General features: G+C 44.8%; 1 protein-coding gene across 1 annotated transcript in view; it reads right to left on the minus strand.

Moving 5' to 3' along the window:
* Window positions 1-23,536, minus strand: part of maml3 (mastermind-like transcriptional coactivator 3) — a 101,529-nt gene extending 77,993 nt beyond the window's left edge. Inside the window, exon 1 of the mRNA XM_047577758.1 lies at window positions 21,800-23,536. Coding sequence (XP_047433714.1) covers window positions 21,800-22,171 — 372 coding nt within the window. The 5' untranslated portion in view covers window positions 22,172-23,536. The remainder of the gene's footprint in view (window positions 1-21,799) is intronic.
* Between the last annotated feature and the right edge of the window lie 429 nt (window positions 23,537-23,965).

The following is a 23,965-nucleotide window of genomic DNA, read 5'->3' on the forward strand; positions in this document are numbered from 1 at the left end:
AAACAAATGCACACCTAAAGGACCAACATGAAATGTCTCTATGCTGGACAACGAGGTGCATTTCCCTCGTAAGACTGCCGCTTTTAAAACATTTTGAATTAGTGGGGATTACAGAGTTTTGTTCGGCGCAACTCGACACGGTGCCGGGGAGACCTCACATGACCTGAAGCTGAGGGGGAAGTGATGTGAAGAGGTTTCACTCAGTGATAAAGCAGATACACAATCCTCCCAGCTCTGAAAACACACGGGAGGCTGATGAGTGCGAGGCTGAAGGAAGCGCAAGGAACAAAAGCAAACGAAAAACGCGGCTTAAAAAATACAGAAAAGGAGACAAAAAAACATGGCAGATGAGACAAGATGGCTGCCCTATAAGTTCCAAGAAAAACAAGAAAAGAACACTCATAAGCACTAAAAGGAAAGGGCAACCCCAGTGAGAGGCAGGGAGAATAATAAGTGTTGCTCTGGTGCTTCACTGGGTTGGGTTGGGTGTTGGGTTACTGTACGTGCACAAATACAAAAGATGAGTCACTTTCTAAAACACACAGGCACAAGCACGCACACGCACAACTTTAAATATAGACTCATTATTCTCAAATTCACAGCGAGTCCACCACTCTGTCTGTAACCAGCCAGCCGTTCCCTTTTAAGTCCTGACGAACACATAGGCGTGCACTAATTTATGACAAATTATTTCTTTTTTTTTTTTTTTTCCCCCCCTCTGCTGCAACATTTCCGTGACCCTTCTTCCTGGAGAAGAAATATTGTTTTAAAAGAGGCCCGTGGAGCAGCCCTCCTTCCCGACTGTAGCCTCTCTTCGCTGGGCCCGTGTGCATGTCCGTGCACACGCCTCGGCCTGCTCTTTTCAACATTTTCGCAGAATTTTTGTCATCTTAAAGAGCACTAATTACAGGCTTAAACATGCGGGCGACTGTAGAGTACACACATGCTCTCCCACCCTCCCAGCTCACTCAGCAAGAGAACATAATTAAAGACTTCAGAAAGCTATGAATGAGTGGGGAGACCGGGGGGAGGGGGGTAAGTCGGAGAAGAGATTAGAAGTTTAAAAAGTTTATCTTAAGAGTTAAAGATAGAAGGAAACTTCATACAGTTTTCTTGTAGCTCTTCGCTTTTGGGCCGATGTTTCCTCGCAGCAGCTTTCAGATTTAAACCGAGCCACACATGACTTATGGACACAGGAGTCTTGCTTGACACTGGCGATCCATCACAATAAACATCTGATGCTGTCAGAGCGAGCAACCTATTATTGAAGGAAATACCTAAACGACATGATTGGTTTCACAACATGTTTGTGAAGGATGGAAAGCAGGGATTAGCTTGTTCCTATCGTTATCGCCGCGGCTGGGTGTTTGATGAAGACGTTGCTTTGGCAGGGACAAATGCAGCACAAAGTTAAACTCATAGAAAAAAAAAACATTACTCAAATGTCTAAAGTGAGGAAATTCATTAAGCAGAGACCTGACGCTAGAGGGAGGCTCGTCATTGGACATATTTTCATCCTGCAGATGGTAGTAATACGACCAATAGCTCAAAACTGCTGAAATCCCCAAAGACGATGAAGTTACCGCTTTATAGAATTGAAACTAAATAAAGTATCTGGGTATTCGGACAGTGAGTGCAGTCCTTGTCCCAGTTTACATGCAACGGAGACAATCGAATAACTGACGGGAACAAGTCCTCCTCCTCCACACTAGGTGGCGATATGCATCTTGTAAGTGGGTTAACACCATGTTAATACGGCCCCCTTTCCAGTTGACCTAATACGTCATATAATAAACAAGAGTCGTTCATGGGGCAGACCAGCATTTCAAACAACAACATCTCTAAGGCGGTTCTTCCACCGGCTCTGTTTACCTACTTTTTACCTCCGTGACCGGCTTTCTATACCGGCAATAATAGGGTATGTTCACACAATTCTTTCCTTCTCCAGTTTTCTTTGCTGTCATGTTGGGAATTTCTCTGTAAAGACGAATCCACTGAAAACCGTCTAAATCTAGTTGCAGAAACGCTGCAGTACATATCCCAGGAACAATGCGTGGCGCTGTTTCTGCTACAGAACTCAGCCAAAAAAGGAAGAAGTGAGTTGAGGCTTGTTGTTATGAGACTACGGGTGTAGGTGGGCAAGGGGCGAGGCGATGACATCATTGTGTTAGTACCCAGAAGTCCACACGTTTGAAAAAAAAAAAAAAAGAACCTGCACAGGCTCCGTATTTTTCTTTTTCACTCTGGGACCTGGATTCAGAAACGTGTGGTTCCGGTCACAGAAAGACCCGGATCCATCATGGACGGCCAGTAGAAATGTACGGTTTCACACAAAAATGGCATCCGTGTAAATGTGGCCTTTGTCTGATCGTTGATGCAAGAGCAGATGCTAATGGCTAGCATGGTTTTCCATGGGTAGCACTTACAGCTTTGCACACACCTCAGCCTTTATGTACGAAAAGGAGACCTTCCACCTCCAGAACTACCAGAGGACTGTGGTGGAGTGGAGTTTTGTGGTCTAGTGGTGGACCCAGGACCCACTGCTACTGTTATTTTTTCCATTAGGGAATGATGGTGGACATGGTTCAGGAATACAAATAAACTAGGAGTCCATTTTGATACTGGGCCGTATCAGAAACTCTGCAGCGCTCTACAAGAAAGATCAGTCTACTTTTTCCCTGCGGTGGCTGCAGCCTCCCACCATCTGTGGCACCAGGCTGTGGATGTTTTACGAGTCTGTGCTGGCCAGTGTCGTTTGCTACACTGTGGTATGTTGAGGGAAAAAAGCCTGAAATTGATTCAGAAGGTCGGTTCAGCCCTGTGAGTGGAGCTGGAAAATCTAAATGCAGTTGCGAAGAGGAGGAGGGTGTCGTCAAAACCCTCTTCATCGCGGACAGCGTCTCCTCAGCACATTGTTCCGGTCGACACAAGAACAACTTTCTGGGTTTTCCTGTAGGTCATGGGATTCATGTGGGATTCATGTGGGATTCTCGTAGGACGGGAGACCATTTTATTATTTGTGACTGGACAGGGAAGGGACAGAAAAAAGGTCAACAAGGGCAGGCAGCACTGGGGAATAAAATAACAAAAGATGCATTAGACATTGTACATAAACAATATCTAAAACGGTCTTTAACTAAAACCAATTCTCCACCCAGAATACCTGTTACATGCCTCTGGAGAAAGATTTCCAAGTACAGATTCTTGTTATCTGCAACATCTGGTATGAAAAACTATTATCAAGAATAATGACATACATTATGTGGGAGCCGGTGACCGCGTCAGTGTCCCCATTAAATTAGGAAAAGTCATTAAATACGAAAAAAATTATGTTATTATATATTTAAAGACATTAAATTAACCCCAAAGATAATCAGAGGGGTAATAAAAGTCAAAAACTTCTCCGAGAGAAAGAACTACAAGAACCAACTGTTGCCTCAACAGTGTAGCGTTTTACACACATTTAATTATTGTTCATTTAAACTCATTAGAAGCTAAAGTGTTTGTAGAGAAAAAAAAAATCTGTTCAATTAAAACAAGTAAATAAAACCACACTGAAAAAACAACGACGCTACGATATCAGCGCTTCCTTGAATGCACCACCAAGAAAAGTTTTCGGTAAAACCTATGGGGTGTTTCCAAAGTGGAAGGTAGTTAGCAGATAAACTGCCACTAGCTTGGTCCCTGGTGACTTTTCAAAACTTTCCTCCCCCGTTAAAATCTCTGTCGTTAAACTACTCAGTGTTACCTCTCTTGATCCCTCTCTTTCAATGTTTGTGTCTCTGTGTCTCTCTATTTTTAGCTCTCCCTTTCACAGATTAGGGTCCTATTTATAGGACCCCCCCCCCCCCCCCATGATGTCCAATAACAGGGCTCTCTGCCGGAGAATGGCAGCGTCACGACAATTCACACACCTCCCACTTGGCGCTGAGCCCAACCTCCCTCCCTGCCTCCCTTTCCTTTCCGTCTCACCGTTGAAGTTCATCCCACCCTCTCCCTCTCCTCTTTTGCTTTCTCCTCCCATCCCATCGTTGTGTTCTCCTCCTCCTTTCTGCCCCCTTCCCCTCCTTTGTCTATACAGAGGGGCTGCTGGCACGGAGCCCACGGCTTCAGTGGAAACTTTACGCACAGGAAAGAGCCTCGTGTCACCCCCCCGACAGCCTGACAGCGCGTTTTAAAACCGCTTTCTACTTAGAAACGGAGACACTAAAGACAAAATGTAACCACCGAAAAGAAATCTGTGAGGTATTTATTCTCCTCTGGTTCGGTGACAAAGGCAGATAGAGATATACAGATGGACAGATAGGATTTCCTTTTACTTCTTCTTCTTCTTTTCCCCCTTTTTTTTAATAAAAGAGAAAAAAAAAGAGGACATTACATAATTCTCCAAACACTTCCTCTCTAAGCCGAGAGCACTCTTGCATTTTATCAGGCACGCACACACACACTCACACGCACGCACACACACAGACACACACACACTTGACATATCCAAGCAGACAGGCAGCCTGTTCGGGCTGTCTGCATCACAGTCGCTATGACAACGGCAGGAGAACAATCCACAAAAACAGCCACTCGTTGGGAGGAGGGGGTAAAGAGAGACAGAGACAGACAAAGACAGAGAGAGAGAGGGAGAGAGGGAAGGGGAGAGGGGGGGGCTACTGGGAAGCTGGTGTGTACATGCAGCTGTACCAGCTCCGGCTGCGTGCCATTTCTCCACCTGATTCCCAACTCTGTTTCCTCCACCTTTCCTCGCAAGGAAAAAGAAAACATCTCACAAACAGGATCGCACTTATTCTCACCAGAACATTTCTCTGTGGCGTGTGAGAGTCAGAGATCAGCATGTTCAGAGAGCAAAAATGTCGAAATAACAACGAGGACAAATCTGATACAAACACCCCTTCTGACTTTACACTAGTCCACACCAGGGGTTGTACCGGCTAGCCCACTAGTCAGTTTGTCAACTTCACTGCTCTGCCTGATGCATTAAGCATCATCGTCAATGGTCACTGATCACATGACAATAACAAGATGGACGCCTCCTAGAAGACAGGAGAGGAGCTCAGAGGGCCAAACAAACTAGCAGAGGTTCATTTGTCGTGTGGAAATACTTCAGTAAAGATGAAGCCTGTACGACAGTGACATGCAAAATACATCCTGAAATCCAACAAAGGTACTACTGTAACCCACACTGCAAAACGCTAGCAGAGGAACAATCCAAATCCTCTCGACAATAGTTAATTAACTTCACCAACAACCTGTGGTAACAGAGAAATGAAGGCTGCATGTCAACTATCCGTTGTTATTAAAGTTATTAATTAGACCTTTAGCTGCAGTACATGGAGAAGGCTTCTGAATAATACAGCGTTTTTTAAAACTCGGTTAAACTATACCACCTTTGAAACATGCAGAACTATTAAATGATACTGATACAGAGTTGCTGCCTGTTTTCATACAGGCTATACATATCTGTATCACACAGTATGTAGCACATGAGCCGTCTGTTCTCACCATATTTATTATTTTAATTGTTGCAGAGCTTCACTTTCTACTGTGTTTTTATTAGTGGCGTCATCAGTGAGTAGTCGGCGTCCGCTTGACCTTCGTCACATAACAGTCGACTTGAAAAAAAAAACCTGAAGTTGTGCAACCCCTGCCTCACACATGACACGGTGCAGGGTTGGCTCACAGCACAAACATCAGCTGGATGCTTCTGATGCTTGGGGCATTCAAGTCTGATAATCAGTCCAGATTATGCTGCACAGTGAAAGGGCTCCATAACAGAGAGCGTGACTGCCTTGACCACTGAGATCTAAGGCAGCCAATGCCCACGGAGACGCATTTTGAAAAGTGCATGTTGTCATTAGGGTCCCTTCCGACTGGCCTTTAGGTTTAAGAGATAAGACTGATTCATCTGTGTCACAATCCAGTACATACAACATCAACTACGGTTTCTGTGGCCACATAAAAGGGCATCAGTGTTTTTTATTGCACATTTACTCAAACTTTAACTTTTAGGCACCATTGCATCTTTTCCGCGTCAGCACAATCTTTGACAATTAACAAATAATTAAATTTGTATTTCCCAGCACAGACTTCAGGAGAAACATTCTCAACTCTAACGGCTCTACTCTTGCAAGAAATATTACACAGCATTGTAAAAGAATTATTGAAAACCGAACCAATTCTAATGGGGGGACATTTTTAAAATAAAAATTAAAGCCTTCCTGATTTTATTTGAAAGTAAAATGTTTTTGGTTCCTGCACAAAAGTCGTAAGATGTCACATAGAGCTTCAGGAAACCGTAATAGATCAGAAGATCAACAGGTAATGAATGATAAGGCTCAGAGGACAAGGAGTGAACACCAGTTATCGTTGTTGTATTATCAAAATGAGGTGCACTGTCCCAAATGAAGAATGTCGAGCGGCGTTTAGCTAAAGTCAGCCTTTATTTTAGCCAAACACTTCTTGTGCTCCTCCGCTATTTCTGCATCGTCTGCTTAGAAATCTCAATGTGATCTAGTGAAACTGGTTTCACATGACTAGTCTTTGCAAGAGCAAAACGAGATTAGTTCATGTGTGAGGAAGACCCAAAGCATGACCGGAGCTCCCACTGAGCGCTGACATGTGGCAGCATTTTGGATCATTTCAAGTACGATGACAGAGCGGGACCAAGGCAAAGCCATATGCAAGGTGCTACAACTAGAGTCACAATATTGGGGTGAATACCACAAATCTCCAAAACCATGCGCTTCCAAACTGAACAACACCCACATCAGGAACTTGTAAACTGGATTTGAATTGATGGAGGAAATAAGTATCGATATCCAGCCCTGAGAGACATCACGAAGGGTTCGTCTTCTGTTATATACAGGAAAAGTGTCACTCCTGAAGTTAGATCAGATCATCAATGTTCTCATAATTGAGACTGGTTGGTAGACGGAGGAAGTAAAAATCAATGCGGATCACAGTGTATCAGAATAACTGCAAAGTAGTTAAACCTTCAGCAGAGGCCAACGTGCTTACATTCACTCCGCGAACATGCAGCTGAGATATAAAGAGCGCTTTATATTGTGACTCCACATCTTAGCGGCGTTTGAAACCCTGAGGTCTATTCTCACAGTCTGACTCCAACACAGCTCGAGAAACGTAAGAGAATGCATTTCTTTTGGTATTTATCTCTCTGCTCACTTAAAGCTTTTGACATTTGAAACAAAAAGCTTTGTTGTCCCCCCCCACCCCCCCCAAACCCATTTGCTTAGCACACAGGTGTAATGAACTGGAAAAGCAATGGTGTGGAAAATATACTGTTAATGTTCCAAAATATTTAGCGTATGTGCATGACAAAGATTAGGTCTTTTCCGCGTCTCCAGGGACCTCGCAGACAGTTGGGATCCTCGAGGGGTTTTCTTTGTTATGTTTTGTGCTGCAGTCATTAAGCATCCATTAAAAAACTCAATGGCTCCATAACTGTCAACAAGCCAAAAATAGAACAAGAATCTCAGACTTGCTGTTTTCATGAACTGCGCAAAGTGACAATTACAAAGCTTGAAAGAAGCATAATCACTGCTCTTCCCAGCGTTCTGTAGAAGTGCAGTTTTAAAACCGTTAGGGCAAGACTTAGGGCATTATCACCAAAGAGTTTCAACTGAGCTTTAAGCTGCTAAGTCCATAAAGCTCGCTTGACAAGAATCACACCACATCTGACCCAAATCTGGTCCAAATCTTCAGGGAAATGCAGTTTTTCTTGGCTATTTTTACTACTCATCCGATGAGTTCCAGTGAGTTGCGTGACACACTGAAGTGAACAGTTTGTGACAGCAGAGAGCAGAGTAAACATCTGCTGATCTTGTCTCCGCAGCAGAGTCCACAGTTTGTGCCAGAGGAGACGAGGAGGCAGAAAAGGAGAAAGAGCTGGTTACAGAAAGAGGAGGAGGAGCGGTAGAAGATGGTGGGATATGCAACAGCTGAAAACAGAAAGACTGAGCTCCCCAGAGGAAAAATGACAGCCTGGAAAAAGAAACTCCAAAGACACATTGTTAAAAGTGTCGAAGACAAAGAAGAAAAGTCATGTTATTTGAAGAAGAAGCATAGAACAAAAACTTCTCAGATACTGAATCAGACAAAAAACTTGTAGGACAAACAATACCATGTGTCATATTCATTGCCATTAAACTGCACAATAAGATATTAGGCGGCTCCACAACAGTCCAGACAGGTCACTGTATCTATCAGGAATGCAGCTATGCACCAGTCTGTTTACATTCTCTGCATTGTTATCATGACAGAACCACTGAAGCATGTAAAAGTCTGAACAAACTTTATTGACAAGGAGGAAATTATATTAAGTTTCAATAAATAGCTTGTGTTTTACTGAATATCTGGTTTACATCTAGGAGTTGCATGAAACAGTTGTTTAACAAAACCACTAACCGACTGTGTAACTGATAAAACAATAATGTGACTTTGGGCCACTACAATCATGATATTTCTGGCTAAAACAAGTCCACTTTTCTGTAGTACCCATCACTATTCTGGGAGTTGTTATTCGTTTTAAATGCTGTAGTTCTTTGTTGAGCGTCTGAAGGCAACAAACCAATGGCAATAAACAAAAGGGTGCTTTATTTTCCATGTAGTTTTATGAAGCGGAGCTGGAAAGGGTCATGTTTAACATATTTTCCTGCAAAGGTACCACAAAACTTGTGGGCAGTTTCTGTGATATCAGCTCCTCAAACTCCTCTGAAATCGTCCAATAAGTGAATAGTCACAATTCAAACAAGCTAAGAAAAAGGCAAAGCAAACATGGATGAATAATTCTTAGCTAACCGTGTAGAACACTGGCATCTATTGATAAAATACCAATGATACTCAACCACAGGGGGAGACGGGGCAGAAAGTGAGTGTGGTTTTGAAAAGAGCAGCTGGCATGTTTCCTTGGTTGTGATCGTTGTTGCTGCTATTTTAGGAACCATTCAGGAAGTGATCTACAGACAGGCTGCTGACTGAGTATTCAGGCTCCACCAAACAAAGCTCAACTCATCACGAATCAAAACAAGCACTACTGAATGTAGCGAGGAGACAATAGAGAGAAGAAGGCAGAAAAAGAATTCAGCACATCTGGACCTTCACATCAGTAATTTTTTCCTAATCTTTACTTTGTGAAAGTGGTTGGAAGAACGAGTTGTTTATCAGCAGACATTTGATCGAGCAGAGTTGATATGTGTTATCCATCTGAACAGTTAGAATCAAACATATCCACAATTAAATGAGAAAGCTGTGACAGCACCGTTATAGACCTTGGATACTGATTTCATACCGTCTTCCCTGTTCCACTCCTACTGCCACCCCATGAGAACTATAGTAAACCGTGCTGGTGAATACCTCAGTTTTGGTAGGAAACTAAGGGATGCATACATTCAGCAACCTGAGTGAAACATGTACAACCACAACAAGGGTTGGAGTCAACCACAGAAGATCTTGGCCGACTTAAATCGTACCTACTCTTCAACTAACTGATTGGTTACAGGGGGAAGACTACGTCTACATTATCTCTAAAGTGTGTACTCTACCCAATAGCACCAACAGAGAAGAAGACTCCGAGTGAGTTGAGCAAGTTGGACTCCACAGTCACCATTAGGCCGGTGAAGTTCAACATTTGAGAACACGAGTTTCTCCCACCGCTGTATCCTACTGATGTAGCCTTTTCCTGAAATTAAAAACAATGATCAACAACCAACCGTACTGACCAGTGGACCCTTGAGACTACGGTTCACAATTCCCGTTCCCATTTTACCAAGATTTGGTGGGTCAATGGTCTGTCCCAGTGAGGAGGATCCCAGGAAACAGGAAACAACTCCTATCCGTGTACATTCCTGGTCTTCAAAGAGGGTCACAACATGTTAAGCTATTTGTTCTTTTGAAGAGAACAGGGAAGGTGAAAGGCCAACATGTCCATGGTGGTGAGTCTGTATAATGATACCAACATCTTAAGAACTAAAGTCAGATTAGGTTACGGGCAGCTCAAAAGCAAAGCGGTCTTGAACGATAAATCTCATGCCCACTGCCCCAAGAGCCAAGAAACTGGGAGCTTACGGAAAGTGTCTCTCATGAAACAACAAACCAGATGGTGCTGGCCAACCAGCCCGTCACCAACACCCACACGGTCAAATGAAATTTAGATTAAAAGGAGATCTTAACTGTGTCCCTTTGTCCATGAACTCTTGCAGGAAATACAACACACCTACCCAATGTCTGGATGGAAATCGAGGAGCTGTCACAATCAGAAACAAGTACTTCTCTCTCACTCTGGGGTGGTGATGGGAAAGCGTAAAGCAGGACGTTTGGTCATGGGTGGGCAACCGAATCTCTGCCATATCTGCTCCACAAACTGTGGATGAAGTCTCCTTTGCCCATACAGTTCCCCCTGGCCAGCACGTGTCAACCTGATGGTTGACTTACAGTTACTAGAGTTACTAGAGTTGTCCATCTTCACAAAAACATGACAACCGCTGAGACAGGGCAGAAAATGTCTCAAGGCAATAAAAACACTTGTAGCTCCAACACATTTATGTGAGATTGAGCCATCCCCTTGGACCAAACACTCTTTACTGCTTTGCCCATCAATGTAAGCGGCAATGTAATACGACATTATGGACACAACCCAATGCTGAAAACCCCTCATCGTGAGAAGAACCTAAATGTACCACAGATATGACTGAAGCCATGAACCCAAGAAGGCGAAGGCACAATCTAAAAGATCCAACATTATCCAGATGAATAACCTGAGACTGCATGGAAGACATTATTCATTTCTCCGATAGCGTAATGCAATAAGAGAAAGAGTTTATGTTAAGCCCTAAAAAATGTATGTATTATGCAGACTCCAACTTTTTGCCAGATTATTTTGAATCTGAGATCCCAGATAACTTAACACCACACTGGAAACTTTGCCCGCTTGCGCCGGTGAGCAGGAGCATATTAATTATTTGTCTAGATATGAGAATTTTCTGATGCCACTGTTTCTCAAGTGCTGCCTTCGCTGAATACTCTTAGGGCTAATGATAGATAGACAATAACGATAGGGATTTTTTGAAACTAGTGGGCTGTCTTTATAAGGAAACTTGAGAAATATCCTGAAATTAAGTGAAAATATGCGTCAGAAACATTAATTGCAACAAACCAGTTTCCCACGTCCCTGTGGCTTGCGTGTGATGAATGTTGGAGTCTTTGGTAGAGGTTGTCAGCAGACATGGGTCCTGTATGTTGCCTACCTGTACTCTCAACCTTGTCTCCAATTTTCGTCCTTGCATGTCAGCTAATGGGGCAGGGGCATATTTAGGGCCCATGCCAGCCATACATAATGGGTGGGAGTCCCTGTTCGAGATGGTTGCACTACAAGAGACAGGGCACGGACGTGATGCAGCCTCTTTTGTCTTCGGTCCTGGTCCTTTGGTGCACTAGCCAAACTTGTTGGACTAAACTAACCACAAGATTGGAACCTAACATTTTAGCAAAACATGTTAGCTTAATTCAATTAGGTTCAGAAAACACGCTAATGCTAGCCAAACTAAAACAGCAGGAACTCGTCTTGACATGTTAGCCCAAGTTACACAAACACAGGCTACGAAACAATGGCACAAAGTAACCAAGTGACAGCTCGCCTTGACGCAGACACTGACTCTTAACAGCTGTGTAACTACTCCTGAAAGACATTATCATCCGTTCATATTAAGACATGAACTGCTTTCGCCGACATACCCCAGAAACCAAGCAGTCTCTATTCGGTTTCATAAATTCATAGTGGTGCGTGTCAATCCCGGCAGCTGCCGATAATAATAGCCTTATCCTGGACGCGTACTCCGGTATTGACAGGGAGAACACTTTTCTCTTTATGAAAATAACACAGGTGATTGTGCAACAATGAGGATTTGAGTTGGACAAGAGCTTATCGACCGACCAATTGACCAGTCGACCTGGTGAGTATTGCCCTAATCACAACACATTTTACCAAGATTTGGGACAACTGGATTGGTCTAAGCACATAGCTGAAGGCTTAGGACCAGACTCTGAGGACAGGGTCTCACGTCAGTAGCATGATCTTTAGCTAAACATTCTTACTTTGATGTAGGAAATCTATTTTACTATGCCGCTCAAATAACAAGATATTTTTGTCAAGTCAGTCATTTAGTGGGACACTATAAACCAGCCGACACACATCATCCGACCTTGAGTTGTCAACGTCATATATGGAGTATATTTAGTATAAGTGGGTCCCGCTGCTGTACCACTGTACAAGACTTATAGCCTACAATCACCTGGTACACCACTGTTAGCACGCAGTACCATGGCAACCATGTCGCTAACTTTACCACCACACAGTTAACATCATCCCTCTGCCCTGCTTTCCCTCTCCGGGCCTTCGCTCCATCTTTTCCTCCTTATTGCCCTCTGCAGTATTATCAGATAATGTGTTTTTTTTTTTCCTCCTGCACTGCAGCCACTGTGGCACAATTACCCCAGCTGCTGCACTAATGGCTATTGATGCAGCTGAGGGCCCCCCCCCCAAACACACACACACACACACACACACACACACACACACACTTGCACACACACAAACATTCATAAAAAATTCATGACGCTGGTTCAATAGGAAGGTGCGGGGGATCTGGCCAGCCCTAGAAAGAACAACAAATGTCATCTAACAAAAGGGGTAAGAGGCAGGCGATACAGGTTTGACGCTGTCAGGCAACACGAAGCAGAACAACTGATACAAATGAACGCATCAGGTTGAGTTGGTAGATACGTGGACGTACAGTAAAACCCAGGCTGTGTGTGTTGCAGGAGTCACTGTGGTAGGTAATTCCCTCTTAGCACAGGATTTCTCTCTGCCACTGACCTGCGCTGAGAGAGCTTTAGAACGCTAAGCCTGCTAGCTGAGACTGAACCAGGGATCAGCGGAGACAAGGAGCAAAGAGATGGAGGGAGGGATTGAAAAGAAAAGCGCGGTTGGGTCTGAATGATCGAAAGGAAACGAGGTAGGGCAGATTATGTGAAGGAAAACGAAAGGTCAAATGGAGGTAGGAACCGACTAGTGAGAAGGACAGGGAAGATGAAGCAGAAAGGAAAACAGGAAAAGGATCAGCCAGGAATTAGCCAGGGTCAATGTGTGTTAGAGTGGAAATAAAGGAACGGTGGAGGGACAAATATGATTTTTGAGCGTTTGATCCTGACTGACCCTGGGTTTAAACAGATGAACACCACGGGAAAAGTGTGAGTCCAAGATGAAGCGACACTGCCTCATAATTAAATAGTTTTGCTCACTGCTCATGAAATACAAACAAAATATTGACGAAGATGTTTCAAACAGATCAGTTAAATCAAACTTGATTTATAAAGCACTTTTCATATGGACAAATTATAAGTTAGACAAATAAATTAGACAAATTATAATTCCCTTACATTTGAATCCCAGATTTAAGTAATGCTGAGATGCTACTTGAGTATTTCAATCCAGATTTCATATCGATGCTTTAACAAGTACCACCAGAGCATCGTTTGAGACCATGTACACATTTTATTCCCTGATGGTCCAGGAATGGTTTGAGGAACACAACAATGAGTTCACTTGGCGCCCGGATTCCCAAGATCTCAATCCAATACAGCATCTGTGGGATGTGCTGGACAAACTAGTCTGATCCATATAGGCCTCACCTCTCAACTTACAGGTCTTAAAGGATCTGCTGTCATCATCTTGGTGTCAGATACCACAAACACCTTCAGAGTTCCAGACGAGTCCCTGCCTCAGTGGGTCAGGTTTTGCTGGCAAAAGGGAGACCTCACAATATTAGGCAGGTGGTCATAATGTTATGGATAATGAGCGCACAAATCTATCCATTAGGACAAGTACACTATGTCTTAAAGTTTTTTTGACAGCGGGTGGTCGTTTCTCGGGCTCACTTGTGAACGTCGTTATTTTAGCAGCACTGCTGCAGAATGGTTTCCTAACTGGAGGTCACTTACCTCGCAAAGTGCTGGTATTTCAGAAAAAAAAAAAAACACAGCCAAAATTAACAACCACTTGGCAGAGACTGTTTTTAATTTAGCTCTGCTGCTGCTGCTGCTGCTGCTGCTGCTGCTGCTGCTGCTGCTGTGTGTGTGTAAATGAAATTAACAGGTCAGATGCAACATGTTAGATGATAAAATTGCTCACTCAGATTTAACTGTGGGAGTAAAAAAAAACAAAAAAAAAAAACATGCACATTACATTTCTCACACATAGTGAGAGGTAGATCAGAGAGGGCCCAGGCATCTCTGATAACTACCTCATCTATATTTTACCATGTCACTGTTTGTGCGAGTACATGAGGGGGTAAAAGCAACAAAGATGGCATCCCGCCTTTCTGCCATCAATAATGCAGAATCTAAACTGCCACTCAGATGGTTCTTTAACACTAACCGTTGTATGGAGAAGAGCCCAGCAGACTTCATAAAGAATCCAAACAATAACGAAGGACCAGAGGGATAAGATAACAAAGGATACGGCTAAGATACTAAAGTAGTTCATGTGCTTACTTTGTGAGGTTGTGTAACCTCTGCCGGTAGAGGATAATGGCTTAAAGTGTAACACTGGCACCGGCAGAGAAAAGTCAGAGAAAAATAATTAGCAACAATTGCAGGATTGTGAATAGCCCTATTCTACGGCCGTCGTAATCCACATTAAGGCCAGAACCACTCAACTAAGTAAAGACAAACGACAGTCCATCATTACTTTAAGGCATTAAGGTCAGGCAGCGCAGAAAAACTCCCATCCTTCAAACGCATCCTCAAGTGGAATAGTGAAAACCCATCAAACGTTGTGATGAAACGGTTACAAGGAGATGAAGACCAAGAGTTACACTAATCAGAGCTACCACCCTAAAGGTGTGGACGCACACACAGCCTGACAAGTGAACAAGGGATTGCAACAGTGGCTCCATTCAACAAGAAAGCAAAAATCCCTAATGCGTCCAAATACCAGTTTTGGGGATTTGATGCGTTGGCTGACTCATATGCCGTTCCAATGTGTGTCTTTTGTTGCAAACGGACAACAGACTAAAGCTAAGCTAACTTTGTTGACTAGGCTGCAGGAGCAAATTTACAGCATTCAGACGAACAATCTTAGTTCAGTTACATATAGCGATGACTAGCAGCAATACGAGAAGCTGGAGGTTAAATACACCAGTCAAACGTTTGGACACACCCTCTCACTGAACCGAGTGAGAAAGTGTGTCCAAACTTTTGACTGGTGGTGTATATGCAACACTTTTTCATTGACAACTAATCGTCTTCTTCTTCTTCTCTTAATTGTGTCAGATTATGAATAAGGTACATTGTTAATTTCCAAGCCCTTAAAAAGGAGAAACGGGTCGAACGACTTTCCAAGTGAGTATGCGCATGAAAGAGGAAGAAGTCTCGCTGAGAATGATTGATTACCAGCGTGATTAGCTATGAGCTTTATTTTGAAATTCCTTCCTTTTGTTCCGAGCAACCAGAAGATTCAGAGCTGCACGAAGAGCCGGAGAAAACTGCTCCCTCGCTCATTCGAGGGTCCAAGCCGAGCGTTTGTGTGTGTTCCTGTAGAACATGTGAACAAGCGTGGGAGGAAGGGAATGTGGTCGCAGCCGCCCCAAATCAAAAACATCCAGAGCTTGTGCGTGTGTGCCTGTGCGCTCCTGTTTTTGTTAAGTTGTGGGGGCCAAACAGAATACCAACGCTGCGGGGCCACAACTCCGACTGTTAAAACCTGTTAATACTTCATTTTTAGGGTGAATGTCAAAATTAGGTTAATGTTTAGGGTTAGGCTTAGCTGGATCTGAGGATCTTAAGGATCAGAGTCTAAGGAATGCATTATATTAACGCAAAGTCCTTTTAACGGTAGGAAGACAAGTTTGTGTGTGTGTGACATGGGTGACAAATATTTGAACGCATCGCCTGTGAAAGCAGTGTGTAATGAGTCAAAAGCAGCATGCCTGTGATGTCACGGGCGTCCGTCGACGTCACACTCTGCGTGCGCGCGCTGCCGAGTGTCAGTTTCACGCCACCCCAGTGGTTTAAATATAGCGAGTGGGCAACAGTCCCAGCTGACTTTAACAATGCTATAGCTACCAGGGCGGTCCACACTACATTAGCGCTGTATTAACGCTGCAACCGGAGAAGTGTTAAACAGGAGGGAGGGAGGGAGGGAGGGAGGGAAGGAGGGAGACGAAGAGAGGAAGGGAGGGAACAGGGAAGGCCTCAGATTCATGAAAACTCAGCCGCCCACACTCCGGCCTCTCCTGTCAAGAGTTGAGTAGGACAACAGTGCGTGCGCGAGTGTGAGAGTGTGTGTGCGAGACATTCCTCTGCAAGGTGGATGCCAATGAGCGAGCTGAAGACAGACTGTCCTGTGCTACTGTGTTTTACTGGAACTAACGAGCCCCTCGCTGTGCACCTCGGCCTCCCGGCTCTAGACTTGTTAGCTATTAGGTAATCAGACCTGACTGGATGTTTGGTCACACGAGGCGCGGGTCACGGTTCTGTTCCCGTGCGGCATCGCGGGCCCAGTGGGTCGAGAGACACGTGCCTGCAGCCAAAAAGGTGACGGGTCGAATCCCGACGAGGCTCTCAGCAAAACACTGTTAAATCACGACAGCCGCTGGGGAGCACGTTGTGTTGTGTGTTTAGAAGTAACTGAAGGTCGTGTTAAGTCGTTGGATTGGGACAAAGGTGATCAAAAGCCGGGTTTGGCTGTTGCTTGCTTAGTATGAACCGCATGCAACTTTGAGTACCAAGAAAAAAAAAACAGTAAAGACGAAAACACACCAATATGTGCATCAACAAGTCTGAATTACCGTCACAAATTCTCTCTCCACAAATACATATCCACCACCGGTCAGAAGTTTTTAACAGCACGCAGTATCCTCTGGTATAGTTTGTCTACAGCAAGATAATGACCCAAAGCTTTAGTCCCAGCTCTACCAGAACTACCTCAGGATAGGAACAAGATGGAAAGCTTGAAAACACGGAGTGGACGGCCCGGTCTCTAGACTTTAACCCCATGGAGCTGGTTTGTGATGAACTGGACAGATGAGTGAAAGCAAAGCTCCCTACAAGTGCCACACATTTCTGGGAACTTCTGCAACATTAACAGAAATGAAATATTGGCATGTTCTAAAACTTTTCACCGGTAGTGTAATGTTTAAGTTCCCACTGTGGGTGGTTAAACACACACAAATACAGGGCATCACAGGGATCATCAGAGGCTGATAAAAATGAAGGAACCTGATTGGATATAAAAAGTATGACAGAGGAGAGATGTGCAGCAGTAAACTATTGTGGAAGTACCACAAATGTCTGAAACCAAGGACAACAATAGTTTTGTTTAAGTAAAATTCTTAAAAAATTGAATTATCTCTAAATGGATTAATATTGAACTGAATCGAATCTAGAGCTTGAGAAATGAAATCGGGAGCAACAGCCAGACCTAGTTCATTCTGACTGGGGATAATTACCATTAGCAATTAAAACTCTAGGAGAAGACAATGAACAGACGTCTAAGCTTTAATCCCGAGTGGTAAGTATAACAACCAGTAAATAAACCACATGTAAGTTGGTACATTCAGGACATTGGGACCCACTTTCTTCAAGTCAGCACAAGTCAGCAAAGACCAGATCAGAAATGTCCCCAAACATCTGTGCAAAGGTCCAAAAATCAAACATTCAAGTTACTTTAACAGGATGAAAACAACGGTTTGAAGCGCTGTTGTCTTCTGACGGATGCGTGTACCCTACCGTTACCTCTTGCACCCTAGCGATGTGTTTACGTGTCGAAGTAGTCGTTGTCTGCTCGTGCCTGAGAGGACGGTAGGAAAATGTATGACCCTATAGGCTGCATGTGCTGACTATACACGCCGAGAATCGCCTACGCAGACATTCAATAAACGTAACTGCCGTACGCCGGGCCTGCAGCTAACAATTAGTTCCATGATCAATTAGTCTGCTGAGCAACAGTTTAGCCTGCAAAACCTCAAACAGAAGAAACACGGAGAAGTAATGCTCTTTGTGACATCTTCTTTCTGCTGCAGCAAAGTCACATAAACCAAAAGACAATCCATATATTTTCACATGTGATCAAAAGAAAATCCTCACATTTCAGACACTTGAGCCAGATAATGTTTGGCATTTCATAAAACACTGTTCGACAAAACTTAATATAGTTCGTACGGTGTGAGTGCAGTGGGGGAGGAGGTTGGCAAGTATAAATAATTCAGTCATATATAGTTTGTAATTTTATAACATGTTGAGGAAATGGCTTCATCCTTTCATTATGACTTTGCATTTCCTTCGTTAGGGTACCCGGCCGGTAGGTTTGCTACCTACTGCCGTTGGTTGCTTCTAGATGTCGACAGTCTCCTATCACTGGTTCTCTCTTGATTTAGGTCTGATTTATGGTTGCGCCTCACTTCTACGTCACACTCCTGGCCACAACATGACGCGCACCTCCCCAGAAACGTAACTAGACATTGCGCAGACCACAACAGATGCAAAATGCATTTCCTCCTCCACATGTCTTCTTCCTTTTCTGCGCTAAGGTGAAGCACACAAAGAAACCTAACACAGCTCACAAGCCAATGATGCGGGCTGGCTTGAAAACACAGAGATATAAATGCCTGCACCACTGTACCCCGCTTGCTGGAGTATAAACCGAGCTTTAAGGCTGATGTTACCACGTGAACACCGAGCACTTTGTGTACACAACTTCCCTCGTCGTAACCGCCAGCTTACAGGTTTCACTTCAAAGCGGGAAAACATTCTTGACCAGATCATTTTGAATTCATGACGAAAATAAAAATTTCATTCAGTCTTGTAGTAGACCCAAGGCAGACCACCAGAAGAAGATCCCTGCCAAAAAAACTTTTGAGGCAAACCTAGTCTGGGACACCTCTACTGGGAGCGGATCAGGCTCCGACAAATATCTGCCCGGATGACGAACAGAACAGCCAACAATGATGTAGTCATACGCGTCACCTGAGCGCTGAGGATATAAATGTAAATATACTGATGACAATCAGCTGAAAGTGTTTTTGTGTTGATGTAATAACCACAGAGAGAGCTACTGTAACCTGACATTCAATATTCCTCAAGAAACTATAATTATTGACTTTCAATGTGTGATTACCCATTTGATCTGAAACCTTTCCACGAAACATGCGAAGTCTAGTTTCTCGACCATCACAGCAGCTGAGTGTACAGTTTGTACACCGCACTGGTTCTTATTGTGTAAATGAGTCCAGAGTTCATGAAACACGACACATCAACAGAAAGCAACCTGTCTGATAATTATAAGTTTGAAAGTGTCCATCTTGTGAAAGTGAATCTCCAGACACACAACAGATGGCTGCTTCTCAGGCTCGCTTTTCAGGCCATCACGTACGGAGTCGCCACCTTTATCTGTGGCTTCAGTTGGCTGCTATACAATCCATAAAAGCTGTCAGAGAAATGGTTCGGAAATACTGAAAGCGTTCTCGATGTCTCGTCCTGCTTCAGTCTCACTAATAGTCAGCCTATAAACACAAACACACACTTTCCATAATTACAGGCTTGCCCCCGACATGAAATGGGTGTGTCTGAGAACCCTCGGACCGAAGCACAGCGCACTACCAGGATGCAAATGACAATACAAAAATGTTTAAGGATGTAACAGTTTGCACTATGCCTATGGAAATACATTATTTGCATTTGAACGTACTGAACTGATTGCAAACACTTATTTTTTTACATATTGCATCTATTTGGTTCTTAGCACATCGCAGCCATTCCTGACATTTTTCAAACCGGCAATTACCGCATTGACACTGAAAGACAACCCGTAGTGGAGCACACACATTTCACAGCCAGAGTTTATTTGCGTCGTTTTGCACCGTGAACTTTTCATCTCCGTCTAAATCAGGCCACGAGCAGATTTGCCGCCGCTGCACCGTTTAAGTGAAGCTGTATTCAAAGGCATCCTCACCCAGGGACGGCCTGTAAAGTAGACCCTACAGATTAAGGCCCTTCGGGAATTTGTGCACGCGTGTCTGCGTCGCGACGTATCGTCAGCAGCATCGGCTTTCCTAGAATGCCTACTTCTGAAGCGACTACATGCAGCCATCTAGCTGCAGCTCCGTTCTTCTGAGGGGAAAAACCGGAGACGGGTGGCACGCTGTTCTCTCCTTTCCTTTCATTTACAGTTCGTACCTACACGTCGCCAAGACCGTACGCCGTAGCATGAGACGGCTACAAACACACTACAGAATGCTGTGTTTGCATACAAGGTGTCGCCTTCAAGGAGCAGAGGGGGACAGTGAGAGGGATGCCACTATATCTTTAAGCTCTAATCCGTTCTCAGAGCATTTGTTGCCGGCCATCTAATGGGCGGTTCAGTTTAATGTCCACAAGGACCACTGGGAGCTCCTGCACTATTAAAAAAAAAAAAAAGAAAAGAGAAATCACAGTCACTCTCTCCAGCCGGAGCTGCTGCGGCTTGTGTGTCTTCTTAAATACCGAGCAGGGCTCCCTCGGAAAATTAAAAGACGCCTCTGATTTTGCATTTCAAAAGGCGAGAGGAACTGGGCTCATTGCCGCAACAAAAGGGATAACAATGTTGACATTCCCGACATGTATCCCTTTGGTCTATTCTGAAGGAAGCTGGAGCTTGCCCACAGGAGACGCGGCGTTGAGCGGAGGGCAGACACCGCACACTGCCTCTCTCCTGCAACCAGCAGCCGAACGCTGGAAATCAAAACGTAATCTGCAGACCTGTGCATCAGCAGAAAGCTCACAGGACAGCCATGCGAAACTCAACAGTCCTCCATATGTTACCACTGCCCCCTACCAACAGGAAATCAATGTGGCATTCCTGCAAAACCATCTGAGACTCCGTCGACTTAGAGAATTTCTATTTCCCGAGACATGCATGCGAGGTTTCAACCGGGACATGTAGTTTTATTTTTTATTTTTTATTCTTTTGGTAGTATTTCTCTTTGGTAGCGGTGGCGCCCTCTTGTAAAATGTGTCATGTGATGTGTGGAGTGAATCTGAAGAATGAAGCAGGGGGCTAGAAATGTTCAGGAACTACTGCCGGCTGCAGTCGTCTGAAGGCAGGTTGTCTCAGAAAGTAGGTGGCTGAGATTAGATGTTTGCAACACTGTAGGCACCGACTGTTGATTCTCACAGTATGTTACAAAGGTTACAGTGCCGGCTGGAACACAAACTGCTGCTGACAGCGAGGAAGCAGTGTTGCAACGCCAATGCCTGCCTGTCTGTCTTGCAGAGACATTTCCACACACAAAAACACAAAGCGTGACAAAAGGAGAAGTTGTTTTTTGGTGCAAAATATGGACCATACTCCAGAAGTTGGTTACAAGTTTCTGAAATCACAACCTCACCACGAGCAGTGGCTTCAAAAACTTTCCTTTGTGCGTAAAGCTGCATTGATCTAACTTGTAATGTAAAAAAAAAAAAAAAAAAAAAAGCTCGATTAGTAGCTGTCATTTCCATATCCTGCACAACTCGAGCTCCAACCAGAAGCCCGTCGCCCCCGACGAGCGGCTGAACTTCTTTGTAAACAAAAGCACTAGTTGGCACTCTCCCATAACAAGTGTGCGTTTCTCCAAGCAGTCGCCAGCACGCAGCGAAGTGCTCTCAACAAGTTTTCACGCTGATCGGCATTGGAGGAGTTGTGCAGAATGGATGGACGGCTAATGTGTGGTGAAGTGTGCCCGCGAGGGCTCGTCCTTACCGCTATGAGCGTGTTATTCCTCTGCTCCGTGGACGAGGCTGAGTCCGGGTCCGGCTGCTTGCTCTGCGGCTGCTTGCTGCTGCCGCCGGCGGACTTCTTGGCCCTCTGCTCCAGACTCCGCTGGTACAGGCTGACCGTCTCCCTGCGCTCTATCTCCAGCTGCTCGGCGTGGGCTTGCTGGTACCTGCTCTCGCAGTTTACGTGGTGCCTCCTGCAGCCCTCTATCCGCTGCCTCAGCCTCTCCACCACCGTGCTGTGTTTAGGTATGCCCACCGCCCCGGCGGGCACCACGCTCCCGGCGGCCGGGTTCATGCTGTTGTTGATGCAGATACTGCCGTTGGGTCCGGCAGCGGGGGAGGCGAAGTCCCCCATCACTGGGCCGAGTGGCTGCTATTTTGGAAGAACTTTTCTCCCAGTCACCGCCACCGCCGCCACCTCCACCACCACCACCACCACCTCCTCCTGCAGCCACCTCCACCTCCACCACCTAGTGTCCTCTCTGTGTGTGCGTCCTCCTCGGGGAAAGGTCCCGAGCAGCCGGGCAGCGGGCGGAAGGTGCGACCGAGAGCAGCTGCTGTGACAACCGGGGGAGGTTTAAAGGGCTGCGAGCCCGGCGGTCATGAGGCTCAGGGGTCGCGGCTGACCGTCTCTGCTCCTTTCCTCGCCACCAAACAAACACAAAATAACTCGCAGCCCGACCGAGACCCGGGCCGGATTCAACTATAAAGCCGCTGCCACGCTGCTAACAACAACAACTCCTCGGGTTGAGAAAAAAAAAAAAAAAAAAAAAAAAAAACAACAATACACGGCGGAAGGTATGACCGATAGCAGGCACCCAGCGGTCATATACACACCACCCGTCCCGCGGAGGAGCAGCGGCGGCGGCGGCAGCGACAGTCCGGTCGCCGTTTTACCGTGTTGTCCTTTGAGAAAAAGTTTTGCTGCCTAAACCGAACGGGTTCCGGAGTTTCCCAGTGAACTTGCATCTCATATGGTTTTGGTTTGAAAGAAATCCCGGTGAAGATGTTGTTGAGTTGGGGAAAGAGCACAAGCGCCCTCGGTAGTCCGGTTGTGAGGCAACTAGAGAAGCGCAGACGGCGCAAAACGCGGATATGGGAAGCGGTGGCGGAAGTCTGTAGTCACTGGCTGCCGCCTGCCACCATCACAATAATCAGGTCCGCTTCTCCACCATGGCAGCGGAGTGATATCAGGACAGGAGTTGAGTAAAAACCAGCTAGAGGCTGTGAGGAGCTCGCTAAAATCGCCCGGAAAACACGGAGTGGAGCTTCCCGGAGAGGACCGGGCGGCCTCCACCTGCGACCTCTGAGAGCTCCGCGGGTTGGCAGGCAGGGTTCAGAGAAAACACACGCAGAGAGCACGGCAATTGTGAAGAAAACAACATTTATCGGTGTTTATAAAAAAAAAATGCAGACGCATCAGTTAAAAACCAAATACAGAGTTGCAGACACGAGTTATAAATACAAGCAAACTGCAATAACATGCAAGTACAGAAAATAGGTCTGTCTACAATAAAGTACAAAAAAAGCGGCAAGTACATGAAAATATGCAAACTAGGTGCAAGTAAAGAAAACATGCAACAATATACAGAAACGAGCTATAAATAGAAACACAACAATACAGTGAAACAAAGTCCTGCAACAAGATGAAAGTACAGAAAAAGGCAACAAAAGGCTGATACTGACTCGAGCAGCAAATTCAGAAAATCCAACAGAACATCAAAAACAGCTGCAAGTACAGAAAATATAAAAAAATTATGGAATAACCACTTCAATAAAAAAAAAAGTCTTTACGATCTGCTCAAGATTCTGGAGAATCATGGCTCGGTCTTGCAGATGAGGTTTCCTCTTGAAGAACAGAAAAGTCCTGAGGTAAATGCACAAAGTAGCAAATTAATAACCAGATTGGATTTAACTAAACAGGTGATGGGTTTTTTGTTTTCAGAAATCAAGTTCTCAAGAAGCGTAATGAGGGTTTTGCTTAAGGTTTTGAAGTATCTTGCATTACGCCTATAACTGTGCTGCAGACCAATACACAACAGCCTAAAGAGCGCACTAAAAAGAGATGGCCACAGCCAGGCACAAAAATGAAACCAGTGCAGTGTTGTTCCAAATTGCAGGGGTTGTTTGCTACCTTCACTCAAGCTCC

Source organism: Mugil cephalus, chromosome 2, assembly GCF_022458985.1.
Source record: "Mugil cephalus isolate CIBA_MC_2020 chromosome 2, CIBA_Mcephalus_1.1, whole genome shotgun sequence".
Classification (NCBI taxonomy): Eukaryota; Metazoa; Chordata; class Actinopteri; order Mugiliformes; family Mugilidae; genus Mugil; species Mugil cephalus.